Raw genomic sequence first — 13,771 nt, forward strand, 5'->3', positions numbered from 1 at the left:
CGCCGTTGCATGCCGATTTCCGGCCACGGAGGGCAACGCAGCAACGCCAATCTCCGACTGATGGAGAGTTGTGTCTCGTTAATTTCCCGAGTGTTACTATACTGAATATAATTGATCTGATCAGATGACGCCGTCTGATGTTAGTAGGAGTAAATGATCCCCACTGGTGTCTTCCTTCTTCTTCATTTGCAGGTAACCACGGGTACACAGAGTGTTTTGACTTGATCTCGAAAGAAAACAAGTAGTTTGACATCTTTGAGTTGGTGCCAACCAGAACTTCTGGTGGATCGATACAATCTTGGAGAAGAGAAAATTGATCTATGTAATACAACACTTCTGCTCTGGTGCTCCTCCTCTGGAAAAGTTATGGGTGCGTCAAACACAATAACGATGGAGATCTTCCAATACCTATTCGTAATCGGGGACACGATCGTAATTTAAGTGTAGGTCCACCATCCGTACATCATGTATGACCTGCCGCCTGCGTTGTGTTATACCTCGTTTTTGTATGTATCTACGGCCACGTGCGTGTGCCGAAATAGAAAAATACTATACAGATTTTGCTCAAGTGACTTTTTTTTCTTACACGACATACACATACCGTATCAATATAGACGGGTATACATGAGCTGGATATGAGTTTCAGCGAATCCAACACAGGAAAAAAAAAAGAACTTTGACCCTTCAACTTCATTTAGGATTTTAGGGGGAGCACCGGAGCATAGCTCGTAATACAACGATTCAAACGAGAGTTTCCTCTTTGACATTTTATACATAAATAAATCCAAAAAAAAGTACAAAGATTCAGTTATGTGTTTGAGCAAATATGAAATACTCCAGCCAAACTGTTGGCAGGTTCAATATACATTTTGTTCTACTACTGATTTGTGAAAATATGTCAATCTGATTCATTCTAACTTCTAATTACCGGTTTATGTTTTCAACTAAAACTAAAAAGAGAAGCCGTCAAAAGTAACTTCGCACTGTTTTGTTATGTGTAGCGTGTATACAGTAGCTAGCTCCACAGGTCCATTTCAGCGCCGCCGCATTCGTCGTCCTCCAAGCAGTCCACGGCGGCCGGCGGCGGTTCCAGCAGCAGCCCTTGGGCCAAGTTAGCGTAGTACGAATCGGCATCCATGCCGCCGAACATGTCACCATGGAACATGTCAGTGTCCAAGGCTGCCCCTGCCGGGAGTGCATCGGCCGCAGCGGAAGTTGCCCCCAAGTCGTTGCCAGTCAATGCAGGCGCCGATGAAGCCTCCGAAGCGCCTCCATAGGCGGCGGCGGCGCGTCTGGCGGCCACCCGGCGCTGGAAGTCCGCCACGGCCTCGTTGGCCGCGCGCTGGACGTCGGATAGGCCGGAAGCGGCCGGCGCGCCCGGCGGGACGTGGAGGTGGAGCAGCCACGCCGAGTCGGCGAAGTTGAGGCTGGCGGAGGGCCCGCGCAGCGCGAGCATGGCGGCGTCGTGCGCGCGCGCGGCCGCCTCGGCGGTGTCGAAGGTGCCGACCCAGAGGCGCTCCCCGCGGCTCCCCGGCACGCGCACCTCGCACACCCACCGCCCCGCCGTGCCGCGGCGCCGCACCCCGCGGAACACCGGGTGGCGAGTCTCCTGGAACTTGGTGCGCCCCGCGGGGCGTTTCGCCGGCGACGGCCAGCTACTGTCGCTGCTGCTCGATCGCTCGGTGCTCCTCTGCATGTAGGACGGCTGCGTAGCGGTAGCGCGGCTGGCGCCTCGATCGATCGTCTTCTTGTGCTTTGCTACTGGCTACGGTCCCGTACTCCCGTCTGGAGTAGGGAGCGAGAGCGTATATATATAGGTTGCCTAAAATTTGCGGCCGTTCCGTGATCAGGACGAAGACTCGTGTAAGAATGACGTAGGCGGTGATCGCTTGCTTGCATCGGCCGCCCTACGAACTCATGCTGTCAGAGCGCAGTCAGAGAGAGACTTTCTTCTTTCTCCTCTAGCTTGATTTTGCTACTCGATCTGTTTGACCTGGGCAAAGTTATTCCTTAATACCAAAACCGAGGGCGCGCATGTAGTGAGATACTATGTACATAGTCCACGTACGAGATACATACGAAATATGTGTACTACATACAAACTTCGAAAAGGGCAAACAGAGTTGAACACCACTACTTAGAAGAAGTGAGCCGCATACTTGCATTGCAAGGCTTGGCCATACCTCGTTGGATCGTGTTAGAGCAACTCTAACAGATCCTTAAAATAATCAATTTTTAAAATTTTGTTCGAAAAAATTATCCTCTAGGTTGTGTAAAACTTGGGTGATCCGTATTTTTTTTTTTTTGGATTTGCTAGAGATCAGACGTTTGATGTTTATTATATATCCCAATCGGTTTCTTAGCCATTCTATTTGCCTCGTGATTTGTTCTAAGGGATTTCTATTTTCGTGCCCTCGGGTTCTTAGTTGTGCTCAGTTTTTCCCAGCTCCTTAGTTTTTCCTCAGTTTTACCCAAGCGTTTGTCTGAAACCATCACACGTGATGTAACGGCCGGTTGCCCGACGGTTGACCGTTATCTTCTGACTAGTGGGGCCACGTAGAGCCTGCAAAGACACGTCAGACCATCCATCTTTGTTTGACCGTAAGCATCGCTGTATCCCTGACCAAAACGCGAACGAGTGGGGCTTCGCTATATCAAATGACAAGTGGGGCCATGACGCTGATACAAGGGGCAATACACGGGTAGGATTAGATTTTTAAACGGAGTATTTTTTTTCTGGAAGAGAAATTCCATTTGTGTCTGCGTGTGAGATTATGGGCTTTGCTGGGCTGTGTTGAGCCAGAGATGGGCTTCGCTGATAGCTGCAGCGTCAGGGCCCCGCCCAACAAGGGAAGAAGAGACCTCCCTCCCCTTTTCTTGGGAGTCAAAGCGGAGTCCGCCCCTCTTCCTCCTCCGCTGGCGTGGCCTGGCCTGGATCTCATTCGTCGTCGTCTTCAACCTCGAAGGAACCCTAGCCCCGCCGTCCCACCCAGGTAACCTACCAATCCCTCGATCGATCGGATTCCTCCTCTTCTCTCCATGAATCCTGCACTACACTCTCGTCCTCGTCCCCTATTGGGGTTTCTTGCTGCTTTGTCCTTGCATCGCTCGGTAGATTTCATATGGATTCATGCCGCCTGGCTACTACAAGTATTATATGATCCTGGCACACACGCTTAAAAGGAGCGCGTACCTCTGTTAAACCTAAGCACCACGCTTGCTTCCAGTCCACTAATTGGAATGAAAATCCGTTTTTTGTTCACCGATTCTGCTGTGAAAATGAATATGTTTGCTACTGAAAGAAGCCTGCCTATTGACTAATATTCGCCTTTAGAATGAAAGTAGCTATGAAGCCCAATCTACTGTCGATTCAAAAGGGGGCATAGTCATAATGTCATATGGGTGGGGTGTGTCAGTGAGTTTCCCTCACTGATGTTAGAGCGCGCGCGAGCCCCTCTGATTTTGCCATGTTGCTTATTGTTCTTGATTTGCTCCCGCAGGCAGATTGATAGATGTCGCAGTGCAATGAAGTAAGGTCAGCTCAGCTCCCTCCTCACCCTGTTCCACACTCTGCTCTCCAATGCAGGGTGAACCTAACCTTGGTTTGTTTCCAGGTACACCGCGCGCTCCATCACGCCGCCGGGGGCAGACAGGGACAGCGCGTCGCCCCCTCCCAAGAGGCGCGCCTTGTCCAAGTCGCCGCCGCTCCCTCCCCCTCCACCGTTCCCACCCAAGGGGGCGGTGCGCATCCTCTCCTCGAGGTCGCCTCCTCCGCCTTCTAGGAGGCGCAGCAGCGCCTCGAGGTCTCCCCCGCCTAAGAGACGTGGCAGATCAAGGTCTTCTTCCCCCAAGAAGCGTGGCAGGTCAAGGTCTCCTTCCCCCAAGAGGCGTGGCAGGTCAAGGTCAAGGTCCAGGTCCAGGAACAAGAGCCGCTCCAGGTTTGTTATTTAGACCGCATTGTCCATGTTACTGTGATAGTGATATACCGCATTTTATTTTTAGAATTAAAGGGGTGGAACCCCCAGGTTCCATTAAAATGCAACCAGAGCTCACTAGTTTTAACGAGCTTTTGTGAGCTCGTCCTTTCAGCACTTGCAAAACTGACCAAATAGTCCAAAGAACAGCCAAGGAGAAAATATTAATAACAGACTTTTTTATCCTCACTTATCCACCATCTAGCAATAGATTCAAAATCATCTCCAATCGGCTTGTTCAAAATAGATGAGACAGTATCCCATATGCATTTGGCAACAACACATTCGAAGAAAAGATGCTTAGCAGTTTCATGTTCATTGCAAAACATACATGGAACGTCAGGAGTATGGACAGGGACAACCCCTCGATTATTAACTACCCCATAAAAAGATCTCACCGAGTAAGTAACAGAAGTGTGAAACATTCAGATTGGACTATCATCTTCAGAATTCAGTTGCACATACTAATTAAAGAGATAAGCTTCAGAATTCAGATTGGACTATCACATTGTACAATAGCAGTTCACCAAGTTTATTGTGCAGTACCTTGAAAAGTAAAGTTTTTACTAACATGTGGCAGGAGTAGAGATGACCTAAGGAATCCCGGTAACAACCTGTACGTCACGGGCCTGTCCACGCGCACATCAAGTTCGGACCTGGAGAAGTTCTTCAGCAAGGAGGGAAAGGTGAGCACTCTCCACCCTACTTTGTTCCTTCATTCATGTCCGATCTCTCTCTCTCCTTACCCTTTTCCGCTTGTTTATAAAGTTGATTATATCACGAGCTGTTGTGCTACACTTGCAAAACTGCAGGTTTTAGACTGCCATATCGTTGTCGATCCTCGCTCCAAGGAACCGCGTGGCTTTGCGTTTGTGACAATGGAGAAGGTGGAGGATGCGAGGCGTTGCATCAAGTACCTACATCGTTCTGTGCTTGAAGGCCGCCTCATCAGCGTGGCAAAGGTACCATGCCTTTTCTGGCTGTTCCAACCCTAATACTGCCTTGTCCTGTTACATAAGCATCATCTTCTTTCCTTTTCCGTTTGAGTTGTCAGGTTAGTAGTAGTAGAATGTAACTCTCATTATGATATTTACTTAATTTTAGCTGGCCTGCACCTGCGTTTTGAATCAACTTCTTTTGGGAATGAGCCAGGCATCATTACATATTGCACCTTATGTTTATCTAGTCTTCCAACAAACTATATCTTGGTTTCTGACATCTTTTATACTTATCATAACCTCGAGCAATCTGGTTATAAACTTGGACAAGTGTCCCTGAAAATCAGCTAGATGACAAGTATATTATTGTAGATACACTCTTTTTTATCTTACAAAGCAAGGCTATACTTGGGTGGTGTTGTGAATTCTGCTGGGCTCATTGTAGTGGCGTGCTGGTGTAGCATACAGTATAAAGGGATTGTCCTAGTTATGCTCTTACACATTGAGTCCAATGCAGGAAATGGAGAAAATCTGTGTTCCTTCGCTTTTCTCCTGCTGTCTTCCCCAACTACAGGGTCCACACTGTTGGGCTGCCACATCATCGATACTAGGCTGTCTGTAATATTACTGAACCATCATCGACGTCCCCCGCTATATTGTCTATCTGCACCGACCTTACTGAACCATCATCGACATCGTCTCGTTCACTGTCTGCACCGACCTTACTGAACCATCATCGACATTGTCTGGTTCACTGTCTGCACCGACCTTACTGAACCATCATCGACATCGCCTGGTTCACTGTCTGCACCGACCTTAGACCTGAAGCCATCTTGGGATCTCGGAGTTAGAAAACAGAGAATGCTGCAGTGCTATGCGTCACCACCAAACATAGACCTTGTGTCGATGTGATGCTACAAGTACTGTACTCTTTGTGTACATCCTTGGAGCTACTGTGGTATGTGTAGTTGGTATTGTAGGGATTCAGTGGGCCTGCCGCTAGGACCAAAGCGATGTGCCTTGATCACTTGGCTTGATCTTTTTATGCAAGAGTAACTGTGACCTATAACGAGGTTGAATTCCCGTTTGGTGCTGATTTTTTAATAATTGCAGGCAAAGAGAACCCGCGAGAGGACACCTACTCCTGGAGAATACTGTGGTCCAAGAGGTATGCACGCACGGATAAGGCTTTTTGTTTTGTGCACTTGCATTTACATTAGATGATTTGCCTCCTGTTGCTGATATTATTTCTGTAGGTTGTCTGATGTGTCTTGTATGTAGCATGCTTTTGTTATAGTACTTATCTTCGCTTTGCCCAGATTCCTTGCGTTTGGAGTAGCTTATTCTACAAGTAACTTTAGCCAACATGATGTACAGTGTCATGCTAGATTAACTTACAGGTTCAGCACACTTGTTTCACCGGAATACCTTTCCAACCATCATAGGTTTTAGTATGAACATCGTTGCTTTATTTGTGGTGTGTTTTATACTGTGGATTGTATTTAGCTGGCAAATAATTGGATACAGAGACGGGGCTGGGAGCTAGTTTGTGACGTGTACCAATCAGTTATAGGATGATAAATCTAATCTGGTCATACATGTAGGCGGGCGTGCTCGATCTTCACCTCGCCGATCCAGCAGGGGGTCGAGGGACCGCTCGAGGTCGCCTGGTGGAGGAAGGGACAAAGACAGGAAGCGCGACTGAAACCAAGAGTGGCAGCCATCAGGTTGCTAGATGATAATCATTGGGAGCTGAGTCTGATGTGCCTTTGGGGCTACGATGTTGAATGATGATGCAAACTTTGGCTGGCTGTAGATGGCTGATGCCATCTGCTGTGATGGCGATACCTAACTTATATATTTTTTGTTTAGTTTTCGTAGCATGTCGGCTGTGGCTCTGGATGATTGTCAGGGTGAACACGTACTCCGCATTCTGTGTTGTTACGCATTCTTAAACTTGAGCTGGGTAGGACTCAGGAGAAGGGTGCCTCGGGAGAGTCATCAGACCTCGAAATGTGTCTTCATTCTGTGCTTTCTCCTTTTATATCTAGATAATTAAATCCAACATGTGATAGATGATATAGTATCGCCAGGAACTTGAGTGGGCTAGGATGGTTAACCATGATACGGAGACTGTTGCAGTGGCTGGCGGAAGCCCATTTCGTGTTTTCACGCTTTATCAGTTCTCTGAACCCATCTTGGCTCTATGCTTTCTCTTGCGTATCTTCGGTTTTGCGTTTGCTAGCTGATGTAAGAGCATCTCTAGCAGAGCCTGTAAAAACGCGAACCGAAAATCCGGAGTTCAGTACACCGAACTTGTGTTTACGGGCCGGAAAATGGCTGACGTAGAACAGAGCAGAGCCCCCTGAAAAACAGAATATTCTGGGTTACGGTCTCTGTTCTGCGTCAGCTATTTTCCGAACCCGTAAAAGCATGGTTTTTCATAGAATTCATATGCAACACATACAACAATCTATCATAATTAATCAAATAATCATCTAAATTATTACAACACATAAACAATAGTCTGAACCATATTATTACAACAGTTTTGGGAAAATTGAACAAATGAAAAATGTCTCAACCAAATTACAACAACTCTCGGAAAATTGGGAGATTAGGACCTAACGACCTGAGAGGCGACTCCCAGGGCGATTAGGGTTTTGCTCCTCCGACGCCGGATCTGTGTCCGGGCCGGAGTCCTTCTCTTCCCCTGTTTCGATACCTTCTCCGCCTTCTGGTGGAGGGTTATAGGGCGGGGTTTTTCGGCTTATCGTCTCGGAAGGGTTTTTGACGGAGGACATCGGCGATCTAGGGTTTCTGGGTTCTCCTGTTTGGGACTCTCTCAATGGCGGATCCAGTGTCGAGCTCTTCAAGCAAGATCAGCGGGTCTGGTGGCAGGAAGGACGAGGCGATTGATGATATGATCCAAAGACTGGGAATTGAGGATGATGAATTTGATGACCTGGTGTTTGAGGACGAGGAAGACACACCTAAGGAGGGAATAAAGTGGATGTCATTGGCAAAGGTTCACACGGCAAATTACTTCAGCCCACAAACTTTTGAGCAGCATATGTGTGTAGCTTGAAGCCCAGCAAAGGAGATACACTTCCAACACTTTGAAGGTAATTTGTTTACGATTCAATGCTATTGTTTGGGTGATTGGTTGAAAGTGGAGAATGGAGGTCCCTGGTTATTTCGGCAGTCTGCTGTCTCGATTGAACCGTACAATGGATTTGGAGATCCTGATCTGATTGACCTCAATTTCTATACAACCTGGATTCAGATTCATAAACTACCTGTGGGATATAGGATGAAATCAATGATAAAGAATTTGATAGAGAAGAAAGTGGGAAAGGTTGTTGAGGTCCAAACGGATGTGCAAGGGGCTGGTAACTTCGTTCGTGCTAGGGTCAGACTTGATGTAAGGGTACCTTTAGGAAGATTTGTCTCACTTTCCAGGGGTGGACAGAGGGAAATATTTGCTATAAAATATGAAAAGATGCCAAGATTTTGTAGTGCATGTGGTCTGGTTGGGCATTCTCATCTGGAGTGCGGCGCTGGTGAATATGAGGAAGCAAATTTGAAGTGGGGAGAATTTCTTAAAGCTGATTGGGAGACATGGGTCCGTAATGGAGCTGTTGGAACTAGGGGTGGTGGCCGATCGGGTAGAGGTGGCAGGGAGCAGCGTGGTGGCTTTGCTAGAGAAGGAGGTAGAGGAAATAATCCACCTCTAAGGGGAGGGATGACGAGCTGGCGACATAATGCAATTGGCTCAACAGAACTAGCTAATGGACGAGAAAGGGAGCTAGATGACACAGCGGCAAGCCCGGTTAAAAATCAAGACGAGGTAATGGATGAGAAAGATGATCGAACTAGCTCTGACTCAGGCACTAAGAGACTGCTCCAGTTCCATGCTAAGGGCACAATTCTGAATGATGATGTAACTAAAGATCTCATGGTCACTGATGGAGGGGCGTTGCCGGAGAGTGATGAGACAGACTCTCTCTCAGATAACAACAAGCGCTTACGGAAGGATGGAGCTGTCTCCCCTTCAAATAGATCGGCCGGTTCCTTCGAGGAGCCTGTCCGGGAGCAATGAGGATATTAAGCCTTAACTGTCAGGGCTTGGGTAATGCCCCGACAGTGCGTGGGCTTCAAGATGTCTTGAGGCTATCTAACCCCGAGGTGGTGTTTTTGTCGGAGACACATCTCAATAATTTTACGGCTGAATGTTTACGCAGGAGATTACATATGGATTGCAAAATTGTTAGCATAAGTGAAGGAAGAAGTGGAGGTGTGATTTTGCTTTGGAAGAGGGAAATTAAAGTGGAACAAATCTTTGCGGCCCCAAATTATATTGATGTACGTGTAGTGGAGAATATTCAGAAGGTTTGGAGATTAACTGACATATACGAAGAACCACGTTGGGAAGATAAATATAAGACTTGGGATAAAATGAGAGAACTGAAGGAGAACTCTGACATTCCCTGGATTGTGATGGGGGATTTTAATGAAATAGCTTATTCCCATGAAAAAGAAGGAGGGAACAGACGACCACAGAATTATATGCAAGCTTTCCATGATGCATTATCTGATTGTGAGTTGGAAGATATTGGCTACACGGGGAGCCTTTTACTTGGAGCAGAGGGAGAATCAGAGAGAGGCTGGACAGAGCAGTAGCAACAGGTTATTGGATCACCATGCATCCAGGGGCAGTACTACAACATTTGCAATGGACAAAGACGGACCATAGACCTATTTTACTTGACACGGAGTATGACCCCCTGGTTAGTATGAATAAGGAGGCACCGAAAAGATTTGAAGCAAAGTGGTTGAGAGAAAAAAAAATCAGACAGGAGGTTGTCCATGCATGGGAGGCGGCAAAATCTGAAACTGATGACGGGGTGTTGGCTCGCCTCGGGCACATGCACACGTCTCTCCACGCATGGGATAATAGAGTGTTGAAGACGCCAAAACGGAGACTGAGAAAAGCACAAAGAGAATTACAAAAAGCTTTGGATGGACCTATGAATGATGAGAATGAGGTTATAGCAAAAGAACAAGCAAACCTGATCGAACTGCTTCTGGAACAGGATGAGGTCTAGTGGGCCCAACGATATCGAGCGAACTGGTTGCAGTTTGGTGATAGAAATTCTTCTTTCTTTCACAGATATGCGAGTGCAAGGAGGAAACGAAACTTTATTAAAAAACTCAAAGATGAAACTGACAACTGGGTGGAAGGAACTAAAAACCTGAAACCTCTGATCACTGGATACTTTACACAATTGTTCACCTCGGAGGTACAAGACACTGACCCTACGGTCCTACAAAAAATCCAACCTAAGGTGGATGATGAGATGAATGAGGGACTATTGGCACCTTTCACGGCTGAGGATGTCAAGAATGCAATGTTCAGTATTGGGGACCTAAAAGCTCCTGGCCCGGATGGTTTGCATGCGATCTTCTATAAGAAATTCTGGGAGGTTTGTGGGGATGAAATAACAAGGGAAGTGTTGCAAGCTCTAGATACGGGGGTGATCCCAGAGGGCTGGAATGATACAACTGTTGTTCTAATTCCGAAAGTGGAGTCACCAGAATTGGTCACACAATTTTGTCCAATCAGTCTGTGTAATGTCATATATAAGATAGTATAAAAAATGCTTGCGCTAAGACTTAAAGCAGCTTTGCCTGAGGTGATATCTCCTACACAAAGTGCTTTCGTCCTGGGAGACTTATCACAGATAATATTCTGGTGGCTTATGAGTGTGTGCATGCTATTAAGAATAAGAGAGCCGGGAAGGCTGGTAATTGTGCTGTAAAGTTGGATATGCATAAAACCTATGATCGGGTTGAGTGGATCTTTTTGGAGAACATGATGAGGAGGCTCGATTTTGGGGAGAGATGGATTTCTCTTATGATGGCTTGTGTGAGATCTGTGAGATACCAAGTGAGGTTTAATTCTGAAGATACTGAGAGGTTTATTCCTACAAGGGGTCTGCGGCAGGGGGACCCTTTATCTCCTTATTTGTTTCTTTTGTGTGCAGAGGGGGTCTTTTGTTGTACGAGGAAGAAGTTGGTGGCATCGATGGGGTAAGGGTGTACAGAAATGCACCGTCAGTTTCACACCTTTTATTTGCTGACGACTCCCTGATTCTCATGAGAGCAGATATGACTAATGCAACTTCATTACAACAAGTTCTAGATACGTACTGTGCAACTCATGACAAATGGCGAGTTTATCAAAATCAAGTATCTTCTTCTCACCTAATACCAATGTGATGATCAGGGCGGAGATGTGTGAGGCTCTACATATTGATACAGAGGCTTTGTCAGATAAATATCTTGGTCTTCCAACTATTATTGGGGCTGATATGAGTGACTGTTTCTTGCACTTAGTGGAGAGGATTATCGAGAGAATCAATGGCTGGAAAGAGAAACAACTATCTGTTGGGGGAAAAGAAATTCTTCTCAAAGCAGTGGCACAAGCTATTCCTGTCTTTGCTATGTCAGTTTTTCAGCTACCTAAAGGGATATGTAAGAGAATGATGGATGCCATTGCAAAGTTCTGGTGGGGAGATGATGACAACAACAACAAGATGCATTGGTATGCATGGTGAAAGCTATGCTATCCAAAGAAGGAGGGGGGTATGGGTTTCAGAGATTTCCAATCTTTTAATTTAGCAATGTTGGCAAAACAAATTTCAAGACTTATTAATGATCCAGACTCCTTGTGTGCTCAAGTTCTGAGGGCCAAATATTATCCAGAGGGGGACATTATGAAAGCAGGCCCTAAAGCCGGCTGTTCTTTTACTTGGAGAAGCTTACTGGCTGGCCTTACCACTTTTAAACGAGGGTACATATGGAGGGTAGGAAACGGTGAAAAGATTGACATTTGGAAGGACCCGTGGTTACCGTCTAGTGCAAATGGGAAGATTACTACTTTGAGAGGTGGTGTGTTATTGTCGGGGGGAAGACCCCGGGTAGGGCAATGGACGCGGAGCAGCCGGCTTGAGGTCGGCCGGCTCGCGGCAAAGGCCGGCTGAGGAGCAGCCGGCTGGAGCCGTGGCCGGCTGACCCAGGAGCCGGCTGGCCCTAAGTCCTAGTCGGCCTGGCTACGGCCTTCAACGCTGTGGCTGGGCCGGCTTCTACAAGCCATATCCGACTGGGGTTTACACCCTAGACCGACTCGAGGCTGGCGAGTCTTGCACGAGAAGGAACTGGGTAGGTGGTCCGGGTTCAAAGGTCCACGCTGACCTCATCTCCCGTAAAGCGCGGGGCACTGTGGAGCAACAGTGCCACGCGGCGGACAGGCCATCATGGCGTACGTCGGTCCGTACCGGCTACAGGGCATGATGGCGATAGGGACACCTCCTCGCCATACCGCTGACTCCGGCAGGCGGATGGGACAGGCCATGAGGCCTCAACGGCTCCATGACGTCAACGCCTCGGGAAGGAGCGGAAGCCGGAGCCGGCCAAGCCGGCCACTAGACCATAGGGACTTCTATGTAAAATGCCAGCGCCTATATAAGCTGGGCTACCCCCCTCGTGCGGGGGACGATCGATGACTTCTTACTCATTCTAGACTTAGCGCTGCCCTGTGAGAGAGACCTTCGTCTACCTTAGCCTCCCAGGAGCAGCCGGATACAGCTCTAGGAGCACCATTGTACTGTGATATCATCATATACACTCATAGCAGGAGTAGAGGTGTTACCTCCATCGGAGGGCCTCGAACCTGGGTACGTCGCCGTGTCGCTCGTGCCCATACCCGCATCCGGATACCGCCGTGAGACCACTAGGAACCACTTCGATTAGCCACCCTATGGCATATGCCGTGACGATACCACGACATTTGGCGCCCACCGTGGGGCCTTCAGTGTCCGCGGCCGGTGTCTTCATCCGGACGGGCCTCACCATCACCACCGGCGAGCGGGTCGCTTCAGGCTTGATCTGGAGATTCGGCTCCCTCGACTGCATCAGCGACAACGCTGGCTGCTTCGCCGACCGGCCATTCCCTGCCGGCGGCAACATCATCAGCTTCGGCGGCTTCGACGTCTACGTCGCCACCGTCGCACCACCGCGCTACCCGCGCCAGATCCTACGCTGCGCAAGCCCTCCTCCTGGAGCCGGCGCCAGCCTCACCACCTCCAGCCCCTGCGTCATGAACGAGGTCATGGCAGCTGGCGACGAGCAGCCCACCAAGTCCACGCGCATCCGTGGCCCGGAGCTGGAGCGTCACCTCGCGGCCGACGCGTGCGGCTCGGGCGCAAAGGCACCGCCACCACCGTCCCGGCTGGAGGAAGTCCGGACGAAGCTGAGCACCCGGCTCACGCCTGGCGGCGACCCCACCACCATCGAGGCGGAGTTGGAGGCGCACCGCCAGCTCCTCCTCAAGCAAACCGAAGAACTGGCCGCTGCTAAGCGCCAGATGGAGATCACCCAGCGCGAGTACAACCGCGCCCACGGCCTCACTCCAGGCGGCGACGGTCCCAGCCGAGCCGGACAGATCCACCGCAGGGGCCGTGACCTTGGCGCCGAAATCGCCCGCGACGGTGCTCCTTCACCGACTCCGTCTGCGGAGCAACCCGTCTACAACACCCCCGACAAGAACATGCGCGCGGCACAAGCCGCCGCAGAAGAGCTGAACCGCCTCAAAGGCGAAGAGTTACGCCGCCAAACCAAGCAGGTGACTGAGCTGCTCAACGCAGCCACGAAGCAGGCGGCCGACCCCAGGTATGTCAATGCCCCCAGAGCTTCTCACGCTCGTGGCGCTGCAGGCAACGACAGGGAAGGCGCCAGGGACACGGCCGAGTCCTCCTCCCCAGCACCAAGCCGGCACCGTGACTCCCGGGCCACGCA

General features: G+C 49.1%; 2 protein-coding genes across 3 annotated transcripts; one reads left to right on the forward strand and one right to left on the reverse strand.

Moving 5' to 3' along the window:
* Positions 1-820: 820 nt before the first annotated feature.
* On the reverse strand, positions 821-1,770 carry LOC127316453 (dehydration-responsive element-binding protein 1J). The gene has a single exon (XM_051346848.2). The coding sequence runs from the start codon at positions 1,694-1,696 to the stop codon at positions 1,016-1,018; it is 681 nt and encodes a 226-aa protein (XP_051202808.1). The 5' UTR covers positions 1,697-1,770; the 3' UTR covers positions 821-1,015.
* Positions 1,771-2,860: 1,090 nt separating this feature from the next.
* Positions 2,861-6,977, forward strand: LOC127316452 (uncharacterized). Of its 2 annotated transcripts, XR_007860435.2 has the most exons (8): positions 2,861-2,993; positions 3,501-3,535; positions 3,615-3,938; positions 4,555-4,660; positions 4,787-4,936; positions 5,430-5,870; positions 6,026-6,080; positions 6,517-6,602. XR_007860435.2 is itself a non-coding variant. In XM_051346845.2 (7 exons), exons 2-7 carry the CDS (start codon positions 3,513-3,515, stop codon positions 6,615-6,617), a joined length of 759 nt encoding a protein of 252 aa, XP_051202805.1. In that variant the 5' UTR covers positions 2,861-2,993; positions 3,501-3,512; the 3' UTR covers positions 6,618-6,977. The 2 variants fall into 2 exon arrangements, 1 of the variants encoding a protein (XP_051202805.1); XM_051346845.2 differs by lacking the exon at positions 5,430-5,870 and having other exon boundaries at positions 6,517-6,977.
* Positions 6,978-13,771: the final 6,794 nt, after the last annotated feature.

This window comes from Lolium perenne, chromosome 7 (genome assembly GCF_019359855.2).
Source record: "Lolium perenne isolate Kyuss_39 chromosome 7, Kyuss_2.0, whole genome shotgun sequence".
NCBI lineage: Eukaryota > Viridiplantae > Streptophyta > Magnoliopsida > Poales > Poaceae > Lolium > Lolium perenne.